The 22,713-nt window shown below is 41.1% G+C and overlaps 1 protein-coding gene across 9 annotated transcripts in view; it reads right to left on the reverse strand.

Moving 5' to 3' along the window:
- The window catches only part of GRIA4 (glutamate ionotropic receptor AMPA type subunit 4), a 248,307-nt gene extending 226,096 nt beyond the window's left edge, over positions 1-22,211 (reverse strand). For all 9 annotated transcript variants that reach the window (XM_075723300.1, XM_075723280.1, XM_075723294.1 and 6 more), the window contains exons 1-2: positions 22,124-22,211; positions 20,831-20,989 (exon numbers count right to left, since the gene is read on the reverse strand). In XM_075723300.1, coding sequence (XP_075579415.1) covers positions 20,831-20,989; positions 22,124-22,211 — 247 coding nt within the window. The remainder of the gene's footprint in view (positions 1-20,830; positions 20,990-22,123) is intronic.
- Between the last annotated feature and the right edge of the window lie 502 nt (positions 22,212-22,713).

The following is a 22,713-nucleotide window of genomic DNA, read 5'->3' on the forward strand; positions in this document are numbered from 1 at the left end:
GGGAAGAAGGGAGGGGTGGGGGGAAGGTGTTTTAAGATTTGGTTTTATTTCTCATTACCCTACTCTGATTAGATTGGCAATAAATTAAACTGATTTCCCCAAGTTGAGTCTGTTTTGCCCGTGATGGTAATTGGTGAATGATCTCTCCCTGTCCTCATCTCAACCCAGGAGCTTTTCATTGTATTTTCTCTCCCCTGTCCAGCTGAGGAAGGGAGTGATAGAGCGGCTTTGGTGGGCACCTGGCATCCAGCCAGGGTCAACCCACCACAGTCCCATAGGTCTACTACTCATCATGCAAAAAACACAACCGTTTGTTTGTTTGTTTTGAATCTGTTGCATACAAACATCGTTGGGGAAATGCAGTAAAAATATATTAAATAAATTGCTTTAATTTACACCATTATTTCTAAAACTCTGAAAGTTCATCCCACTCTCTGGAAACAATTGTTTCTATACTTCAATTGTTATTAAAAAGTCAGCATGTATATAAATTTCCCTTAAACAACAGCCCAAAAACAAAGAGAGGAATTATTTTTAGAATTTTTTTTCAGGCAAAGATTAATGTGTGAGAAACTTACACTACATATTTAATAAATTATTAAAACAAAAATTAAAAACAGAATAGTAAAACAATAACTCAGCAAGTTCTTGCCCTTTACAATCAGGGAATTAATTTTGCTGGGAAAAAGTGTACTCCACGCTCCAGAAATATACCATCTTAAACTTGATGATAAACCAACAAGCATTTGCACACCACACACTAAAATTAAATGACAGCTTTAATGGCACTAGGGAAAATGAAACATATTGCTAAGGTTATAAACTTGTTCATGACAACACTAAAAGACAAAAACAAGAAAATATGCATAAATTTATATTTATTTGTATACTAGTAATAGATTGCCATGTAATAGTTTATTTGCTCTTTAAAAAAAATCCGATTTTTCAGGCAGAGCATTTCCAGAAAACAGACAACCATAAAACACAACCATCATGAAATGCCTTATACCTGTATCTAAATATGTAAATGGCTCTCAAATTGTGCTCTGGCTGTCAAGAAGCTAGTCAGGGAATTTAGTTCCTTCCAATCCTGCTGGTAACTGCCTCCTTGGCCTCAAGCAAACATTTCACTTTTCTTTCCCCAGTTGTAAAATATCTGTGCTTTGGCCTGAAGAACACTGAAATGCTTTGAATGCCTTGTTCAGCTAAACATTTAGAGGTATGCTTAACTTTACGCATACACATAATTGCAATGACTTTGACTTAAATTGTTTTTTTGTGAAAAAGCATGAAAACAAATTTTCTCTGAGATGGCCCTTGAAGAACAGTACTATCTGTACCCTGTTTTTAAATCAGAATGGCTAAATGCACATTGGATGGATGATATAGCAATGATTATTTTCAGTTGTACCTTGGCTGTCCAGTGCATTTACTTTTCATTGATAGTGGATAATTTATTTCTGAAGTATAGAAGTGCCCCCTTAAACTCTCAGAAATGGGGAGTCGGAACACGCCCTGAAATAATTATTGGCACTGAATAGTTTATACCATTGATTTCCTTTTCTTCAACTTTTTGTGTATTTTCAGTTATTAAAATAGAAGACTGCTGATGATGAGAACATCTAGATGAAATGCTATTGCTGTCTTTGGCACAGAGATGATCAAACTGTCGGAAACTGGACTTAAGAGTCGTTTTGCCACACGTATGTACCTATGAGATGCTATTCCACATACAGCATATATAGCTGGGCCTTGAATCTTTCTGAAATTTCCAGCTGTCCCAGAAACTATAAAAGAAGGGGGGTTTGGTTGATTCTATTCATTTTACAAACTAAAATTGAAACAGTGGTTAAAGTCACTTCACATAATTACTGATCCTGTAACTGGGTGAACCCACAATGTGCTCCAGCAGAAACCCTTCTGACTTTTTTATCCCGGCAAAATAAACTGCCTTTGACATATGGTGACTGAATCGGGAGAAAAATTGAGCCCTATTTTTTAGAAAAGTGAGCAACAGCATCTCTGATTAACCTTCCTGCTGCTGGAGCAGTGGGTGTCCTCAGCACACCACTGCTGGAAATCAGGCCCCAAATGCCTGATCGGTAGAAAATAGCCCAGACTGCTTCTGTTGTCTGTGGCAGTGGCGATGGGGAGCTCTCCTCATGGTATCTAACTGGTGAACTTTGCCTGGTGTTAAGAATTAGAGATCGCCCCTTTCACCCTGCCTGCATGGACCGCCTGCGATGGAGGACACCAGCCTTCCTCTGGATCTCTGCTCTGCTCAGCAATCCTGACCCACTTCAGCACAAAGCAAACGCATCTGAGCAGCAAGTAAAATAATCTTTTCATATTGCACATAAATTGTCAGACATTCAGAAACTCAGTTAATGGATAAGACAACACTTCTGAAATCCCCAGGTGAAAGACACTGAGGAAGCCAAAAGCTCCCCCTTCTCCCACCAGTTTGGGGGAAAATATCAGCTGTGAAGAAAAGACTAAGCAATGCTTCTGAACATCGTTTTATAAGCAGCTGCTTTCACAGTAGGCAATGGGGTGTCCAGCTTCCAGCCAGGAACCAGGTATCTCATGCCCTTTGACATTTTGGGCTTTTTAAAATGACAAGAACCTTTTTAATTCAAAACCACCCCCTTCCCACCCATGAATTATGTTCCCAACTACAGTGCATGACATACAGTGAGTAAAATAAGTCAGTGGATCTGGGGGCTTTTTAAGCTCCCCCAGGGTAATTCGTGTTCCCCCAGGCCTTCCCAACACCCAGGCACAGAGGCTGGCAGGGCCAAGGAGGCTCCTGGCCAAGCCCTGGTCCAGACAGTCAAAGAACCACCACATTTAGGAGCATCGTAACACATATCCGCCACTAAGCCTACACACAACGAGCACATTGTATTAAATGCCATTTTATCACAAGTGTCTGAAGACACCTCCGTAAGAAAAAAGGATGTTATGAACAAACTGAGAATTTCCATCTTCTATCTCCCATTACATCTTTCATTTAAATTATTTCGAACTATGGACATATATATTGCACAGGTGCCATTTATTCACCTTCAGGTTAAAAGCATTCCCAGTTATAATAATTATCTCTAATGATATAAAATTAGGTACTCATCATTTTCTTATAGCTAATTACTCCTCTGAAACCAGCCTGATGGTTAGGCAATAGTGTACTCTGCTATCTAGACTCAAGTTACAGCTGAGTGTGTGATATATTGCCTATACATTACATTTCTCACATGCTACTTTTAATTTAACCTGAAAAATAACTGTTGAAGTAGATGATGATAGGTTTACAAGAGAAAGGCTGTGGAAAGTTCATTACCTAAATATGGGGTTATGTCATTAAATCAATGACATATCATCTATCATACCACCCAAATTGATAAGCAGTTCCTGAAATATTTATCATCAAGTCTATTAAACTTATATATTCAAGAACAACTGGAAAGGACATGGTTAAGAAATATTTTATTCAATATATCCAAAGTTGAAATGGGTTCTGTTAAATAGCTAGAGAAATATTTGCCACAGAATAAAACAAAACAGTATGGCTGCTCTTCTAGGTTTTGTGTTCAGCAGTTCACATTGTAATTAAAGCTCAGTTTCAGGATTCTGAACATTTGTGATGGATGTACATTCGTCCTACTTAGAGCCCCTCTTCCTGGAACAACTTCGAGAGTTCAAGCAAAATAGCTGCAGCAAGGCAAAATGGAGGAAAGAAAAATTCCACACATTCTACTCCAGCATTTATTATCTCTGCACAATCTTCCATTTGTCTTTCTTGCACTGCAAAGCCAGCCTGGTGTGTTTTTCTACCTCCTATTAATGAATTATAAATACACTTGATAATTAAAATTTGGTATTTACAATCCTGGCTATGCAGTGGCACGATGTGTGATGCAAAGCTGTCGCTCTGTGTTAAAAGCAAGGTATGCAGCTCTCCAGGTCTTCTGGCAGCATTTCAAGAAGTCTTGCTAGAAACACTTAGCAGACATGCTCTTACAACACCAACACTGTGTATTAACCCTAAAGAGCAAGATAAAAACTCCCACATAATTTCAAGGCATACAAATAAGCACGAGCTATTTTGTTTATTAAAATGTCTGAAAGTTTCTCTCCGAAATCACCTATTTTTGGAGTCACTTATATTCACCTTAGTGGTTGCAACTGAGCTTTTAATGACAGTACTCACTGCAGTCAGTAAGCCTGAGGCTGATAATCAGTGTTTAAAGGCTCCTACGTCTATGGAAGAACAGCTGATGCCCTCTCCGGCCCCCTCACCTGTGAGGATGCAGGTGGGCAGGCACCAGGTAACTCCTTATCCAGACCCCGACCCCCGGCAGCCAGACACGGAGGTGGGCACTGCTCAGCAGGGACAGCAACAGCACGCGCCGGAGCTTAATGCACGTTTGCTCCAATATTCTCAAATAGCTGCAGCCCCCCATGGCTTTAGTACAATCCTACCAGTTTAACCCCATCCCCATCCTAAAACCAGCCCTGTCTGTTAGCTGGGTGGGTGCAAGTCCCTTCCTGAGGCCAAGCTGGGCTGGGACGGCAGCAGCAGGGACACCGGCACCCCTCAGCGAGGGGTGCCACGAGCGCTGCACGCGAGCACTGCCACATCTCGAGGTAGCGGTGAGGTAGCAGCAGCTCCGCAGGTCGTTAATGACCCGTGAAACAGCATTAATCCAACTCAACACCCACCCTGGTGTGCCTCACTGAAATGGAAAGTACCAGCTTTGCCCACATCCCCCCACTTTGGAGTTTTAAATTTTTTTTAAGATTTGTAAGATCTACAGGGGAGATTCTTGGTCATTGGTTTTAAATGTGAGATAAAACAAAACAGAACAAAGAACAACAAAAAAGCATCAACAAAGCAAAGCAATCATCCCAATCCTATCTGAAAACCATTCATCTTGCTCACACCTGATCACATCACTAACCCTCTTCTTGCAAAGACATGAATGTAAGAAGGACACTAATTTAAAGACATTTTCTGCCCCCACTACAGAAGGGCTTTCCTTCAGGTCACAGTTTGTCTATTGGAACAAAGATTGCCTTAGTCACAACTTGAAACAAAAACTACTGACTACGGCAGCCTTTCCCCTTATGAGAACACCCTTTGGTGTCATAGGTTTACACCAAAGGTAGTTTCTTAGTCCTTAAGATAAAAAAGCTTAACTTTCACATTGTTTCAGTGAAAACATGACTTCAGCCTGAGGAAAAGCTCTTCTTTCTGTTCTCCCTAAGGATGAGTGCAGAAGAGACCTGGTTTTCATTTCCCACTTCTTCCCAGGAAATACAGTATCTCCTTGCCCACTTGTGCTCCACATCATCCGCCCCATTGCTGGGTACCAGAAGACATCCCACTTCCAATAGATAATCATAGGAACATGGAAAACACAGATTGCAGGTATGACCCAAAAAAAAAAAAAAAAAAAAATCATCCCTGGTATCAATTCTGATTAAACAGTGCTGTTGGCAGGTTCCCTTCATAAAGCTTGGTGGATGTGATGGCTGGAGAGGGAAGGGAGAAGGCTGGGCAACACCACATCGGGTGGTTCACTAAGATGTGACTCTGCTCGTCTCCAGCTGCCCGTTCTTGTTTTTCCAGGATGCCCTCTTACTGCCTAGACCCCTGAGATCTGCTATAACCTCTCAAGAACCAGAGCACGCTCTGGGCAGTAATGTGGACAATGACAGAGCAGTGAGAGGGGCAGAACAAACCACTGAAAATCACCATCATCCTGTGAGGGTGTGGGACAGAGACGACTTGCTAAATGCTTCTACAGCACACGTGCACATCCCTGAACAGTGGAAAACAGTAATTAAGTGGAAAGAGAGAAGTAGAGCATCTAAAATACAGCTGAATATACTAGCTGCTGCTCCGGGCCAAGTTTCACTTTGGTTTTACATCTCTGCAAATTCTGAAAATTTTCTAAAGTCTCTGAAATGTGTCTAGCTTCTAAAGTCTCTGTGAGGGACAGCAGAGCACTGTGCCAGAGCTTTGCCCCAGGAATTTCCAGCTGCTCTTTTTTTGTTCTCACACTCGGTGCTCTAAATAAGCAATAGGATGAATATTATCACAGAGTTATTATTTCTGTCATAAATTTTAAAAACTACCTATATGAATAACTGTAAGTCAAAGTCCTTCAGGGACTGTCATAAATCCAAAAGCTGTCTGAGTGCTAGATTTAGTATTTTGATCTTTGAATTAGCTGAAAGAAGTATAAAAATGCATGCACAGGACAGCTCTCTATTAGCTATACACATTTACAGACATCTGGGCAACAATTTCAACCACAAATGAACAACTTGGTCCACGTAAATGAACTCCCCCTCATGCTTCCAATATAGTACTGGGATTTGCTGTCCCAGGATGTGCGATGAATCACTCTCTTAAGATCTCTTCCTGGAAAGTGTCTCCTAAATGTTTATAGTTGCCTAACATAGAGCCAAAAGAAGAGTTTTAAGGTATTTAAGTGTTTTGTAAAAGTTTCTCTACGTACATGTAGAAGAAACCAAATAAGATGTTTTTATATGTGTCTGCCTCTTCAGCTCAACCTAAGACACCATGCCAAAACGATGTAGTGTAGCGTCAGTGACCTGTCCCTGTCATCTCAAACATCAAACACAAGGCATACACCGTCAATCAAGTGCATTATTTGAGAAGCAAGTAACAATCCTAAGAAAACAAACAGTTTGAGTGACAGAAATTAAACTGTTGCTCAAATTCTCTTGCAGATGTGTGTGAGAAAGCCAGAGCGCAGACATAAGTCATAAATATGTACAGGAGGACTGCAGGAGAAGACTGCAAGTCCTACCCTTGTTTTACTCCCTGTGTAGTTTTGCTCACTTGACAAAAGGGAGCAGAGATAAGTGCCCTTCTCAGGTAGGGGTTGTCCCAGGTGGGGTGTAGGTTCAGAAGCAAAAGGCCCCAGGAAGGTGAGGGTTGCCAGCCATTGTGTCTTCTCATGTCCTCAGCACAGCCAAAAGGAGTTGGAATTACCAAGGTAGATGGTGGCATAGCCAAAATGTAAGATACTCCAGCAAACCTCTGCTGCAATGCTTTGGGACCACTGTCAGGTGTTACCACTTCCAGGGGACTGGATCCAAACAGACATCAGGGACCAAAGCGTCTTCTGCTTGGTCAAGATGACCATAGAAGAGAGTGAGAAGTATTATGGTATAACCTCCAATGTTTGTTTTCTTGTACAATGAGGAATGGCTGGTTGCCAATAAAGGCATTTCACCCAATGCGATACTGGGAATGGCCACATCCAGGTTGCCCTCCATGGAGGTCTACTGTGGGTTACAACTGGCTGTACAGGGAGCCAGAATTGTGGCACATCCTGGATTTTAGGAAGTCTGAGCCATTATTTGCTCTCCTGAAGTCAAGCATCAGGATAGACACATTAATTGAGGTGGCAAACACCGTTTTTTCAGTCACCCATGCCACAGGTGCAGGGAGATAGTCTGGTGCATTACTGTCTTCTGACAGGTTTTGGATGCTTCCATCTCTGTTTGGACCTACTGAGAGAGGTGAGAAAAAGGGGCAGACTCCCACTAAAAGCTGGAGTTGCTCTGTATTTTAACATGAAAAGTTACAGGCTGCACCACCGAAAAAAAAAAATCTATGATTTTAAATCACTTCCCTATTTTTGTCTTGGTGAAAAAACTATGGCACCAGCTTATTATGGTCACACACATCTTTAAGGAACTTATCATCACAGCACTAACAATAGGTATAATCTTTTGAAAGGTTGACGTTGAAATTCATAATTTTAATTAAGTGTTGAGCACTTTGTTGGGGCCAGGAAAAGGATTTTGTTTCAGTAGATAGAAACTGCTAACTTACTGTACCAATAATCCAACAGTTTGCAGACAATACTTTTACAGACAGGACCAGATAGGAAGGCAGTGCATTATCTTAATGCACACCTTAAGAAATCAACAAGCTTAAACCTACATCTGTGTGTTACATTTTCGGTTGCACAGATTTAACTCTCACTAATGCTCCTATGATCTGCATGATGTGCAGTCAAGAAAGGAAAATGCCTCATGTAAGCATGCTCCCTCTGAAGTGGAGACTTTACACTTTAATGTTCTCCTATGTTTTCTAGCCACACACAGGAAAAAAACTTGTTCATGCTGCTGATTCCCCTCATTCACGTTCTCTTTAATGACTTTATTTGTGCAGTCAATTGCTCACAGATGTGAGTAGGAAGGTGGCAGTGCAGCCCTGCTTGACCATACCAAAGCTAAGGGAGCAAGAAGCTGAGGCCATGGAGAGCAGTTTCTCAAAGCAATGCTGCTGGCAGGGGATATCCACACCTTTTCAAGGGGGTAATTTTGTGCTGGATCTCATTTTAATCTCACAGACACTATATAAGTGCAGGGAACTGCAATAATTATTATTATCCTATTATTGTAATTGCTCAAAGGATTTTCTGCTAGTCTCCCATTTAGCATAGTATGTGAAAGGCTGACAAAGAAAATGTGATTAAGGTGTGAAGCTCTGGTGCCTGCCAGCTGTACTTTAGTGCAAAAGATTCCCATCATAAACAGTAACTGAAAGAATGATGGGCTTTCTGGGGCTTTCATCAGGAAATAAAAATACAGGAGTCCTTCAACATCTGTCAGAGACCCAGAGAAGAATGGAGGAAAGCAATCCAATTCATCTGTATAAACTGTCTTTTGTGGTACACCACCACCACTCCCTCCTTCCATTCACTCCCTTAAAATATTAAAGTATTGATCATGATGGAGTCTAAGGCAGGCTGGGGGGAGTAAGACAGAGACGGAAACAGGCACAGTTCTTCTGAGGTTATGTAAGGATATAATTTCTTTTCTGTTCGTAACCAAGAAACAAATGTTTTATGCTCTGTCCCTTCCCTTCCTTTCCCTGTAGTGGTTAAGCCGATGGCTATTTATAATCAATACGTTACAGGAGCTAGTAACACGTGCTGAATCCAGAAGCCACAGCAGCTCGTCCCTAGGTGTGGGGCAGGAAGAAGATGGGCGACTCAGCCCCGGGACACCGGCTGCTGCCTCCAGTGCAGTAGCACTTCTCCAGTACTGCAGAGCTTGGGAAGTGCCGCGTCCACTGCTTCCACTAGTGGTGCTTCTTGCAGACCCTTCCCATTTTGTCATGAAAATCTGGGGCACGTAACAGTAAAAAGCAGGGAGGGAGAGGAGGATGGCTGATGGAAGAGAACAGAATTATCCCTCTGTTTCTTTGCACAGTATTTTTTAGTCTTATGCTCTTCTATGTCTATTAACTCCTACTGTACTCCACTGGACACATGGACTAGTCATTAGTTTCGCCTCCATACTAAGTTTTCAGCTTAGCACAACCACATGTCCACCTTAAAGTTTTTCAAAGTCACGTCAGCTCACACCGGCTATAATTCCTAATTCACAAGCACCAGCTGCACGTTCCTGCTCTGCCTTCAGAAGCAGAGAATTCCCCATGCAGCGAGCAGTGCTGCATGTCAGTCCTTCCTCTGCTCTCCGAAACCTTCTTCCTCAACACTGAATAATGCTGTCTCGTAAATGAATAGCTCCTACTGTATCTTGCACCCCTTCTCCCACCCAACGGAGGGTGAACAGAAGGGGAACAGCAACTTCAGGCGCAAGGTCTCAAACTCGTTCAACTCCTTACTCCAGGCAATCTGTCACTTCTGAGTCTGCAAGGGCCCTGAAGAACCGGGGCAGTCCCACCTCCTGCCTGGGCTCCAAATCATCGCACACAATGCCCCGGCAAACCTTGCCAATTATACGCTGCGCACGTGCATTTGCATTAACTGTGCCTGTTCTTTTTCTGAGTTAGCTATCTAAAAACACCTTGCATTTTCTAGCTTATTTTAATAATAGCTGTATAATAAATCATTTAAGCAAACCATTTAACAGATGGAGTGGTAGTAAACACGACGCTGCAAGTCCAGCTATTAGTATACCATAATTAATTGCTGAGGTCTCATGTTACTATTTCTCCCAGTTTTAATGACTTATGGTATAAGGAAATAAAAGGTTTGTCCTTTTTTTCCCTCTTTCCATATATGTTTGCTATTCAGAATAGCACAACAGATCATCGAAGACAGCTATGGGACCACTTCCTGCGTTCCTTCATTCAGGCTTTTGCTTTCTGCAAATATTCTTGTGCATTAAATCTCATTTATCATCATGTTTGTGTTCAGGCTGCCATCTCCTCCGACACACAAAGCAGATGAAACCAGGGACTTCTAAAGCTAAATTCGTAACTCTTGGTATCTTAAGCTAACAGCCCAAACCCTCCAGGTGAAAGCAGTAATAGATTCACATCCTCTGTGGCTCATAGAAAGTGAAATATGTGTAACATGCAAGACCATTAAGTTGTATTTGGAGGTAGATGAGTCTGTGAATACAAATAACGGGGATTAGTGTACATTTGTTAGCAACACCATACTTAACGGTCTTTGAACATATTCACCAAGTTTATATTACTATTGCTCCAAGCTATACTCCCTGCTGTGGGGTTCGGAGATGTTCTTTCTTAGGAGAGGAAAAAAAACCCACCATTTGTGTCCACTGGAAGTATTTTTCAAGGGAACTTGATGAAGGCCCCAGCAGGTCCTTACATGTCTTGCTGTGGCACAAGCCTTCCTACTAAGGGTGTCCCACACTGCCCCTCTGTGCTGTACCAACCAGCCAGAGCAAACCCCAGGTGGCCCTGGGAGCTGCGCAACTGCGAGAACTGGATGCAAATCATGCTGATTATGGTGTCTCTCTAAAGACGAACAACAAACCCAGTTGGCAATTTTTTTTCTGCTTGCTTACTCTGTAGGAATCCTACATTCACCACAGCTAAAGACAGTGGGTGGTATGTCCAAATGATGTGTTGATGACATGACAATTTACCTGTGATTCTTTCAGTCTCTAATTCAACACTGGATTTATTTGGACAAAAATTATGGGTTGGACAAAGAAATTAATTGAGGTTGTCTGACTAGCATCCCATTGGTCAGACTGAGTAATCAAAATGGTCACATCTTGCCTCAGAACACAATAATCTGTGAACAGTATTACATGTTACCCACTCTCCTCTCCCATTTATTTTGGTGACCTTTACTTTTCCTTCTTTGAAGCACTGATGCCCATAGCCATCAGACAACATTTCATCCCCCAGACTGCTTTCACATCTTTTCTGTACCTTCTGTAAGGACTTGTAACTTGGATCACTTCCATATGGCACTTACTCCTGACCTGCCAGCCACACACTTTCATAGGGCATGTGTAATCCTGCAACAGATGCAGATGTATGTCCTCCCAATACACCAATGTCCTCTTATGCTCTTATCCTTGGACATTTGCTTATGCCTCCAGACAGCAACTCTAATTCTTATCTATATAATAATGTATCAAAGTATTACCCCATTGCTTTTACCATCCAAGAGAAGCATTGAACAAGGATACTGATTTAAGAAAAAAGGACCTCAGAAAGAAAAATCCCTGACCAGCTCTCAGCTGGAGGCCACACAAACAGCTAGATACAGAGACAGCGTTAAAAGGGTGTGCAAAGAGCCCCAAGAGCCAGCTTCTTACCCGGCTTGTGCTTTCTACTTGGAGTAGAAGTGAGAAAAACTCCCGAGTCCATCAAGAGCATGTGAATATTGACTTTTAAAGGAAATTATCCTTTGATCCTCCTAGCTGCAATGTTCTTGAAAAGTCCATTCTGACCTGGGTGTGTTGGATGACAGCCGGCTGAACATGAGCCAGCAGGGTGCCCAGGTGGCCAGGAAGGCCAACATCATCCTAGCTTGTATCAGGAATAGTGTGGCCAGCAGGAGCAGGGAAGTGACCGTCCCCCTGTACTCGGCATTAGTGAGGCTGCACCTCAAATACTGTGTTCAGTTTTGGACCCCTCACTACAAGAAGGACATTGAGGTGCTGGAACGTGTCCAGAGAAGGGCAACAAGGCTGGTGAAGGGTCTAGAGCACAGGCCTTATGAGGAGCGGCTGAGGGAACTGGGGTTGTTTAGCCTGGAGAAGAGGAGGCTGAGGGGAGACCTTATCGCTCTCTACAACTACCTGAAAGGAGGTTGTAGTGAGGTGGGTGCTGGGCTCTTCTCCCAAGTAACAAGTGATAGAATGAGAGGAAAAGGGCTCAAGTTGCATCAGGGGAGGTTTAGATTGGATATCAGGAAAAATTTCTTCACGGAAAGGGTAGTCAAGCATTGGAACAGGCTGCCCAGAGAAGTGGTGGAGTCACCATCCCTGGAGGTGTTCAAAAAATGGGTAGACGTGGCACTTTGGGACATAGTTTAGTAGGCATGGTGGTGTTGGGTTGACGGTTGGACTGATGATCTTAGAGGTCCTTTCCAACCTTAATGATTCGTAGTTTTACTTTCATTAAAAAATAATGCAGCCACCAAACCAGGAAACATGAAATTAATTATTACTCTACCCTTAACTGGTTTAGTGGTGGACTTGGTAGTGTTAGGTTAATGGTTGGACTTGATGATCTTAAAGGTCTTTTACAACCTAAGAAATTGTATGATTCTACGATTCTCAGTTTAAACAGATGGAAATGACCAAGCCTGGAGGCCTTTATTAGCAATTATTAGCAATCTCTCCAGGACAGATCCACACAGAAAACCTGGAGGAAATCACTAATACAAGGTCCTACACGACTCTGCTGAGACCGTGGGTCTGTAAAGTCTTGTTCCTTTGTCCCCTATCAGTTTAGGTGAGGAAACAAAGGGCTAAGTGTACTGATGTGCAAGTGCTTTTTTTTTTTTTTAAGTATTATAGCTTTTTAGTCCTGAATTTTATCTTAATGTATCTGTGCTTGATGACTGTTTTTCACTTATACTCAATAATGTTTTCCAGACCTGAACACAGCACCATCCAGACCCATATCTCACATTAACTAGTAGCATGAAATACTGCTACTGTACATCAGGAATGTTAAAGCAGAACAAGAAGCCTTTGCAGACAAATATTACTCCACATTTTGTACTTTCTTTGCTCTACAAGAATTTCCTCTCTTTCCCCTGCCTCCACCTTGAATATGTATTACACAAATCATTTTACCCACTGAGGAAACAGATCTGACCCTGACATTGAAAAAAAAAAAGCCATGTGATATCAGTGAAATCTTTATCAAAAGGAAATGAACCATAACACATAACTGCGAAAGGAACTAACAGAACCAGAATATTTTGTACAATAATCCCTAATTATTTTGCATAATAATTTCTAATAGTAACGTATGCATCACCTTTTGCACCACAATGTGAAAATGTAAATTCCATATCCATACAGAAATGGATTTGAAAACTGAGGCAAACAAAGCATAAAAGTCTCAATTCTTTTCAGCAATTAACTCTCACTACCTGTGAACTTTCCTAAAACACCTATTTGATGGATATTCATTGGGCATACCTGAACTGTATGAAAAGGTGATGTGCAAATAAAAATGAAGTTCAAATTTTATAGGTTTAAGAGAGTACTATGCAAATACACCATAAAAGCACCTTGGAAGAGCGTGCATGCAGAAATGGCACAGAATCTACCCCACAGAAGGTCTGCAAATGAGAAACAGAGGAACTGTTATGAATAGTTAAAAGCTGCTATATTTTAATATCAGTCTTCAAAATGCGTTTAAAGGCTTTTCCCGCAAAGTATCTAATAAATAAGCTGGTGAAAAGTTTAAGTGCTTTTTGTTTCTCTTGTGCTCTTTTCGTATTTACAGAAAAAAACTGTAAGTCATGTTGTCCATGACTTCAGAATATAGAAAGGTACTGCACAAGACTGCATTTTTCAGGAGCAATGGTTGCATATAAATACAACACCAAAATAGCCTGCGGAACACAAGAAAACAGTAGTCCAAATGACATTCTTTTAAAATAGGCAATTATGTACCAGAGGTCCAATTTCTAAACACATACCTTTTTTAGAAATAACAGGAGTTAAGCAATGTAATACTTTTAAAAAATCGAGCTGTGAGACAGAAGAATGAGAACCTGTTCACCTTGCAGAAAAGCTGGTTCCTACTATTCTTACATTATAATGGGCTCCAGTCTGCAATCCCTGCTCAGAGTGTGCCCCTATTTAAATCACAGGCAGCTCTGCCTGGGGAAAGAACTGCAGGACAAGGGCCAATATTTGAACTGGAATTTGTTAATGCTAGCATAGCTGGCCAAACCCCAGCAAGAACAGTAGCTTGTTAATAAGTATCCAGGTATTCCCTCTTGAGTCCAACATAAAGCTTATCTATAATCAGCTTCTGAGGAACCTGGTGAAGAGGAAGGATGGGCTGGGTCTTTACAGTGCATTGCATGTGACACTCTGGTTCCATCTTCTTGCCATAAGGAACCAGAAATGCAACAAACAGCTGCAATTATTTGAACAAGTCAGTCAGATGCTTCATGAGCACTATGGGACAAAGAACAGGGAAGAAACAGAGTCCTCACAAGGAAGTGACACTATTGAGACAAGAGGCTGACCCATGTGTTACCACACAGATAAGGACACACTTTCCAAAGTGCTCAGCAGTAAGCAGTTCCCGTTGGGAAGATAGGTGCTGCTGAGGACTCTGGAAAATACTAGAACTTCTCTGAGTGCCAAAATGTAAGATAACCGCTCAATTTGAACCTGGGTGCCTGCAAACAGACATCGCCGATACAGAATTTTTAAGAGTGCTCAACCCGTAATTGCTTTGACAAACAATTGAATCCATGGACCAGCCTTGCTAAAAGCCAGTAAGATGTTTAAAATAAAACAATAATTTTTAAAAAAGTTATGTAAGAACCCAAACTGATGAAGGAAGATAATAAAACTTCTGAGAAAATGGATTAAAGTAAAGCAACACCAAAATTTCCAAACAAGACACTGTGATCAAGTACTTTTGAGTAAATTTATTTTCACAAATTCAGAAGAGCAATTCTTGATTTTCACAGGAATAAATTCTTTAGTATGTCTTTGCGTCCCAACACATAACTTCAGTATAGATACAACCTAAGTTGCAGGAGTGGACTGTGCGCTATACTACTCCAAAATCTTTGCCTCAAGTCAACTATGCAGAGGAATGGAAATCCAGAAAGGAAGCCAATTTTTCCTTTTAATTACACTGGTGCAATCATATGGCATTCTTCACTTCTGCAGTAGCACAAAGTTCATCCCCTTTAATTCAGTCATATATTAAGGATTAAAACCTATGAGAAAAGATTATTTGTTCCAACACTTTTAAACCCAAAGAGCTTCACCTGCTCACAATCTGAACTTGCACAATTCATAGCAGGATCTAAAACAGTTAAGAATCAAAGCAGACGGCTTCCTCCCTCATGAACGAGCAAGTCTCAAAACAATCAAGACCTAAAAATGAAATTCATGAGCTACTTTGACTAGCATACAAACTTAGATTACAATGATAAAGCTAAAGTTAATCAATTTAATTTAGTTGTTGAAGTGCTTTGTCCTACACAAGAAGTACTGCACTGCGTTGGCTTCTGCAGGAGGAATGAAGGAACACAATCTTTGTTACTAATCCTCTGAAATGAAGATTAAATTATTTCTGTAGCCTATAATAAAGCTTTTGAGTTTACAGTTTTAGACAGTCCAGTAACATGCTACGACAAAAGTCTTATTTCATGCCAGGGAAATGCATGTTGTGAATTTTCGCTGAAGAAATCTGACTATATTCTAGCAAAGGCCCATCATTTATTTTCCCAACAATAACCCTGAAAATTAAATCCAGACTCTGATGGATTGGAGCTATTGATGGTTGATTTTCTCTCTGCTGTACAGCTACTTTACAAAGATCACATTTAGAGCTATGAAACTCTTTGAATATGGATCTTCTTACATCTTAAAAATATACAGAATCCTTCTTATGGCAAATGACACCCAAATATACATATACTCTTTGATTCCATCAGCAAGTGCTAATAATAGAAATTCTAAGAGAAATTGTTTTCAATAATTGGGGTCTAGCTTGAGATAAATTCCATGTATTAAAGCAAAACGCTCACTTCAAATGTGTTTTTGTAACTGACCCTATTTTAGAAGGGTACTATTTAATCCAGTTCCATTTTTCTAGCCAACTGGCACACTATTTGCTTTTGCAGTTCAAACCTGACCGTATGGTATGCCTTTATGGTAACTCTCAATATACTCCAAACTGCATCCTTGGGAATACTGTACTGCTCTTGATAGCAAAATACCATTCAGCTGTATGAAACCTCACTTTCTAAATAAAGAACACCATGGTTTTAAATGACACTGATTATTAAACTAAGGTTACCCTCCCATTGCTAAATTGAGTTGTAATTATAAAGAAGAATTAATAACCAAATTTAATGAAAATCCCATTACGATGCAGCTTAGCAAATCAAAGCTGAAACTGCTGTAAGTAAAATGACAGATAGTCACAATATAAAGGCAATACTACATGTGAGTCTATTTCCTCAGCTTTCAGGACGTCTCAGCAGAAAAGTTAACTCCAAAAATGACATTGCCTCTCCCCTCACTAGCAAGCACAAAGCCAGAGACAGACTCACAGAGAGGGCAGGGTGATGACGGAGGTTCCTGTCTGTCCTCAGGGCTATCTCCAACCTCGGTGGATCTCAACCAGAAACTACATTCATGCTGGTGAGGCAGAATCAGGCCCTCCAATTTCAGGTCATCAACCTCACATGAGTCTGAAGGGCATAAAAGTCAAAGAGACTAACTCTTGGAAAAAGAGGAAAGTTATTCCAAGATACAAAATTTTTAATTCCGCTGGGGGTTTCTTCTTCCAATCCATGAGGCACATAATAAAAAAGTTGTATTTTTTTGGTTTTGTATCTACTGGGATTAACATCTGGTAAGAGCTGAATTGTGCACAAGATGAAATGAGTGTCTGATTTACCTCAAATTACACTTATTAGGAATATATTCATCTCAGAATACACATGAAGTCAAACATACTCAAAGGGAAAAGCTTTACGTTTCGTATGAAACACTGATGAAAGACCTGAATTTATCACTTTTCTTCCCCATTTAGCCTAATCCTGTACAAGAACTGCAAGACTGGTTGTACAGTAAGGATTTTTGAAACTTCAACCGAAGAATTGTCAACCACAAGACAAGAGCTGGAAGACAAATAGTTCTTTGTAAAATCATAGAGCTACCTCTCAAAAGTATGCAAGTAGGTTTAATGTTGACTGCATTGCTGCGATATACTAATGTAATATAGATGGTGCATGGAGTGGAGAAAATTATTTTGCATTCAGCTAAAGAATAAATATATACAATCCTCTCCAAAAATCAGTGCATTGCTCCAAAATCTGAAATCAAGCTGAAGGTAGATTTCTAATCACGAGCAAAATTTCCTGCTTATAATGTGCAAACCAATGTATGCCAATACTCAAAATGTTTCAGCTCTGGTGTATTGTGTTCTGATGAGTAAGAATCTTGTACTATTTGTGTTTTGCAATAATTTCAGCTCTCTCTGTCAGTAAGAGAGATTCTCTGAATAATGTATGTGCAAAAGAAATGAACAGAGTTTAAACACAACACGCAAATGGGAAGGGGAAACAAAGAGGACTATCTCCAAACAGATACAGATCAGATCAATTTTGAAAACTTACAACAGAGTCTATCTGCTTAAGCAACCTGTTTCATATGCATTCATGATTTAGAAAAAAAATACTGATGTCCTGGGCCTGTTTAAAGAAAACAAAAATGTGTAAGATAACCATTAGAAGATAGATACTAAACTGAATATACAAGATCATTCCAGTTGCAGAAGTACTCCTGGGTGAACATTTGGCTGTATGTTTTTATCTAGTGAAAAGGAAAAATATTCAAGTTTTTCCAGGGTTGTGGTGAGTTACCTGCTAATGTGCCTTCCATAATCCTTTGAAGTAGTCTGTTTACTGTCCCTAACACATGCAAGGGGCCAGGCCCTGAACCTTCACAAGTAACCTCTGCAGCAAATTAAAAGAGAAATAGAGGTAACTGGTCATGTCTCAGAGCTTTATGCTTGAACTCGCATGAATATTCATTTCAGTCCAGCAGCTCTAAGGCTTTTGTACTGTATATTTGGGGACGTGTGTGCTGAGTAATTTCTACACAAATAGCAAGATCCAAAGCCGCTGTTTCACAGTGGTTCAGCAAAGAGTTATCATTTCATATTGCCATGAAATCACTTAATTCAGAGCTGATGGTGGGGGTTCTTTAATTAGGTTAGAAAATCTCACACATCTGCGCTTTAGAAGCCTCTGTCAAGCCAGCAAATTCAATCACGTGGAAGCCGGTGTCCTCCAGCTATCAGACAATTGATTTTTGCAGGATTCTGCTCATATTTAGCTTAAGGGACATGCGGTATGTTCATTCAGTTGTCAGTCAGTTTTCCTACGTTTCATTAGGAGAATAGTTCTTGTTTAAAAAATATTCTTCAGTATTAATTTTTTTTAAAAAAGAAGGAGCAGTCAGGTTATTGGCACGAGACTGCAAAATGTGAAATAAATACAAACTTGGACTAATGCAAAAATACATATTGGTTTAAGTGGGAAGTACAGACCTAAATAAGGCCTGTAGAATTACACCTATTTAATACAGACATGTACAGAATTACATGAGCATACACACACATAAACATATACATTTTACTTTCCCCCTCTTTCTCTGCCTCCCCCCATACTGGAAAGATTCATCATCTCTGAGTCATTAAACTCTTTGGAACTGAAATTGGGTTCAGTTAAAAAAACAAAAGAGGATCAGGTTATGAATCACTATTTCTATAAATGACAGTAAATGTAAGGGGACAGGTTTTCCTCAGTTAAAACAACGCAAGGTAAACATAACCTATGTTGGTTGGAATGAGAAGAATCTGCTGCAAATAGTCTAAATGAGGAAAGTTTTGGACAAACCCTTTTTGAATCTATGGTGTTAGTCTTACACAGAGAAGTGGTTCAATTTTTGACAATTTTAAATTTATGCAAATCAGAATTAATTCACTAGCATTTGAACGGAAATACTGTGCAATACCCTTAATCCAAAAAGTAACAACAGCCTCAGAAATTATTTGGTAGAATCTTATGCGTAGGCAGAATCTAAAATAATTTGACTTCACCTAAAATTACTGATTTCAATATACAAAAATTTTAGTCCCCTCCTCTCCCACTAAAAATGAAAGTTTAAAAAAGCTACTATGTCATTTGTCTTCACAGAATATATAATCAGTGCCTGCAAAAGTTGACATGCATTGTAGTATTTTCTCAATGAACTACACCTGCATAGATCTGATTTCTTCCAGTTTCAAAGCACCTTTTGAAATGTTTTCTCCTTATGGAATATGATACTGATTTTCACGCTAAACACAACTAATACATTGCTTAATACAGAATTCACACTTAATGGGACATCAATCTTTCCTGCATAAAATGAATGGAGCCATTTTGGCAGCCCAGAAGCTTTTCCTGTTAAATAAGGTTGCAAGGTCATCTTAAACTTGGAGTACCACAGACTCGTATAAATAAATTTAGCAATCATTCAATGAATTATGCATGAGAACTGCACAGTACATTGTATGTTTACATATTTAAAAGTGCCACAGAGACGGCCATGAGAAAGTGGAGAGAAACATAGTACGTATTTTAAAGGCACGATGAACGGTAAGACCTTCTCCAGTATGTTTCTATTTTAAACTCGCTCAGCAATGTTGCTTAGGGCATCTACTTCCAGAGGCAATTCGCTCTTGAATGAAGAGGAGGGATTCGAAAACTTAAAGGCCACAGAGGAAAACCTTATAGAATGCTGAAATACAGACATCAAAGTAGTAATGCTACTACAGTCTTCAGCTTTGCCACACTATATCCCACTGTCTTACATAATAACATGAATTCCTTTTTATAAGCCTGACATACATGAAGATAAATAGAAATAGCGCTTTGCTACTTTCAGAGATTAAGCAGTATCCAGCATGTGTTTTAACCAAGGCTAAAGACCCTGAGGTGATCTAAATGTAGGAAGTTCAGCTACTTATACTTCGTTTAAAAAAAAAAAAAAAGAGTAAATGTTACCTCATTGGGTAAGGGCATTTCTTTTTCTGTTTTGCTCTCATGGTGTATGTGCATCTGTGTGTGTGCAGGGGGTGTGTGTGTTTAAAATATATCGTAGGAAGAGAATATTTGTTCCAGTTGAGGTGGTCTGTGAAATCAAGTAGATCAGATACTAACATGATTTGGCACCAATGTATGGATGCATAGAGACATATCCACAGGATGTATGCATTACGAGATGGCAAGAGACATTTACAACCTAGAATATAAGAGCAGGGCTGCCTCAAGTGACATCACCAGATCAATTGCAGCATCAACCAACTCAGATGTATTATACTGCACACCACTGCTTCCCTATCTCCTTTCCAGCCATTAGAAAAGCATTTGTGAGCACAAATATTATCGTATATTTTCAAATACACACAACGCACACCATACCCAAAAGCGAACAAGAGTAACTGTGGGCTTTACGGACTGATCGAGACATTCATAATTTTTCTTTACAACAACAAAATTCATCTCCATAGAAACTGGGAAGCAAGAAACTACAGTAATAACACTAAAGTAAATGTCACATCAGGTTAGTCAGCAGAAGGCAGGAGAGGGGATTTTGCTCCAGTTAGGAACTAACAAGGATTGCTGCCGCTTTTGCTCTTCTGCAAAGGGTATCTATACTGAAGACACACGTACTGATGTATTTCCAGTGCAAGACAATAATGTGGTTTCCTGTTATTTCCAGTGCAATTTACTCGTAAGGTGGCCAGATCAATGGCATGTTTACTTACAGGCATTTGTTACAGCGAAGCTGTTGGCTGTTTCAATGTTGTCTACATGAGGAACCAAATTAAAAGGTGCTTCGGATGCATTGGGACTGGTGTTATGAAGAAAAATCGCTAATCGAAAAGCAGTATATTCCTGATCTGTGTTCCTGATGAAGAGACCACCTACAAAAAAAACAGAAAAAAAGCAAAAAAGCAAAGGAAGCAGCATGAATTTTTTGCAAGCTACTTACTACCTTGTAACACCAAGCAACTGTCTCTCCCAGAAAGCTGCACAGTAAGGCAAGTCCTAAGACTTTAATGGATAAGGAACTAATCATATTCGTAATCACAACCGCTGCCTTTAAATCACTGTCCTCAATCGATTTTAACCTCTCTGATGCATTCATGCTTCTTTTCTGATTTCTCAGTTTCCAGCCTTTCACACATAAATACGCAGATTTGTCATGATTACAGTGACCTTTGAGAAGTGTTTAGCCTCCATCTCCCTGATACTGAACACACTGGTAAATCAGCTACTCAGCAGCCTCTTACGTTAAGTGGCGGGCTGATTAAGGGGAACGATTCTTTCTGGATTAAAAAAAAAAATATCAACTCGGCGTAGGATAATCTGCACTGAACAAGGATATAATGAACTTTGCTCCTCTGCAGCCATGTGCAGGCAGGGCGCAGCTCAGCCTTATTAGCAGCATCTTTACAAGTCCACGAGAAATGATGCAGTGATGGAGCTGAGCTGGAAAGAATTCAGATAGCTGCGTCCCATCCGAAACACGTCCGAAAGGAGGGAAGCAGGAGGCGATGGGAAAGGGGTGAGGAAGGGGCACAGGACTACGCGGAGAGACCTACAAAATCCTAAACTTTCCAACTATGAGAAGGGAAAGAAGCACAGCATCGCCTTCTACCCCCCACCCGTGCCGGCTACCGCATCCCCCGGTGCACATAACTCGCCATCCCTCCGGGAGCCAGGGAAAAGCGGGGGGTGCCGGAGGGGGCCGAAGCAGCCCAGGGGCATCAGCCCCGAGCCCCTTCCTCCTCTACCGATCCTACGCACCCGGGAGCTGGAATGAGTTGTGCGAAAGACAAGCATCCTCCCTACCGCAGGCGAACGCACACACGTATGTATGTGTACACACACAGAGGCATACATACACAAATACACGCGGATTTTTCGTGAAGGCAGGGAAATGGGATGAGAGGTGGAGGAGAAGGCTGCCAACTGCCTTCAGAGCCTCCTTTCCAACTCACTTCGCAAAGGATTGAACCCCTGCACACACGCACACAGCCCAATGCAGCGCTTACCTATTTGCACACTGCTAGGAAAAGCTCCCATTGCTAGTCCCCAAAAGCCAGAAAACAACAAGACAAGCTGTCTGCAAATTATCCTCATCTTCTCTTTTGCCTCTCTGTCTCGCCTTCTCCCGCTCGCTCGCTCGCTAGATGCTGCTCAGAGAGGCATTGAGGACGAGGTGGCTACAAACAAAATCAAGAATTAAAAAAAAAAAAATAAAAAGAGGAAGGGGGAGAAAAAGAGAGGTTTCTTCCTTTCTTTTTCTTTTTTTTTTTCCTTTTTTTTTTTTTGTTTTGTTTTAGTATTTGTTTGCTATTCTCTCCCGCTGGCGCCCTGCCTCTCTCCCGGCTGCCGCCGCCGTTTCAGCAAGCCATCCCGCCGCGCCGGATTTTTCCCGCAGTCTCCATCGCCGGGGAGCGGTTTCTGTCCGGCTGCAAATGTTGCACATGCAGAAGATGGTGGTGAGTTTGGCGGCGGGGGGGAGCGGCTAGTGGCGGCGCGGCGCGGCGCGGCGCGGGCGGACATGCGCCGTGCGCCCCCCCCCCCCGCCCGCACCGCCGGTGCGCGGTGCCTTCCGCGCCGCCCCGCGGAGCCGCCCGCG

This window comes from Pelecanus crispus, chromosome 1 (genome assembly GCF_030463565.1).
Source record: "Pelecanus crispus isolate bPelCri1 chromosome 1, bPelCri1.pri, whole genome shotgun sequence".
Classification (NCBI taxonomy): domain Eukaryota; kingdom Metazoa; phylum Chordata; class Aves; order Pelecaniformes; family Pelecanidae; genus Pelecanus; species Pelecanus crispus.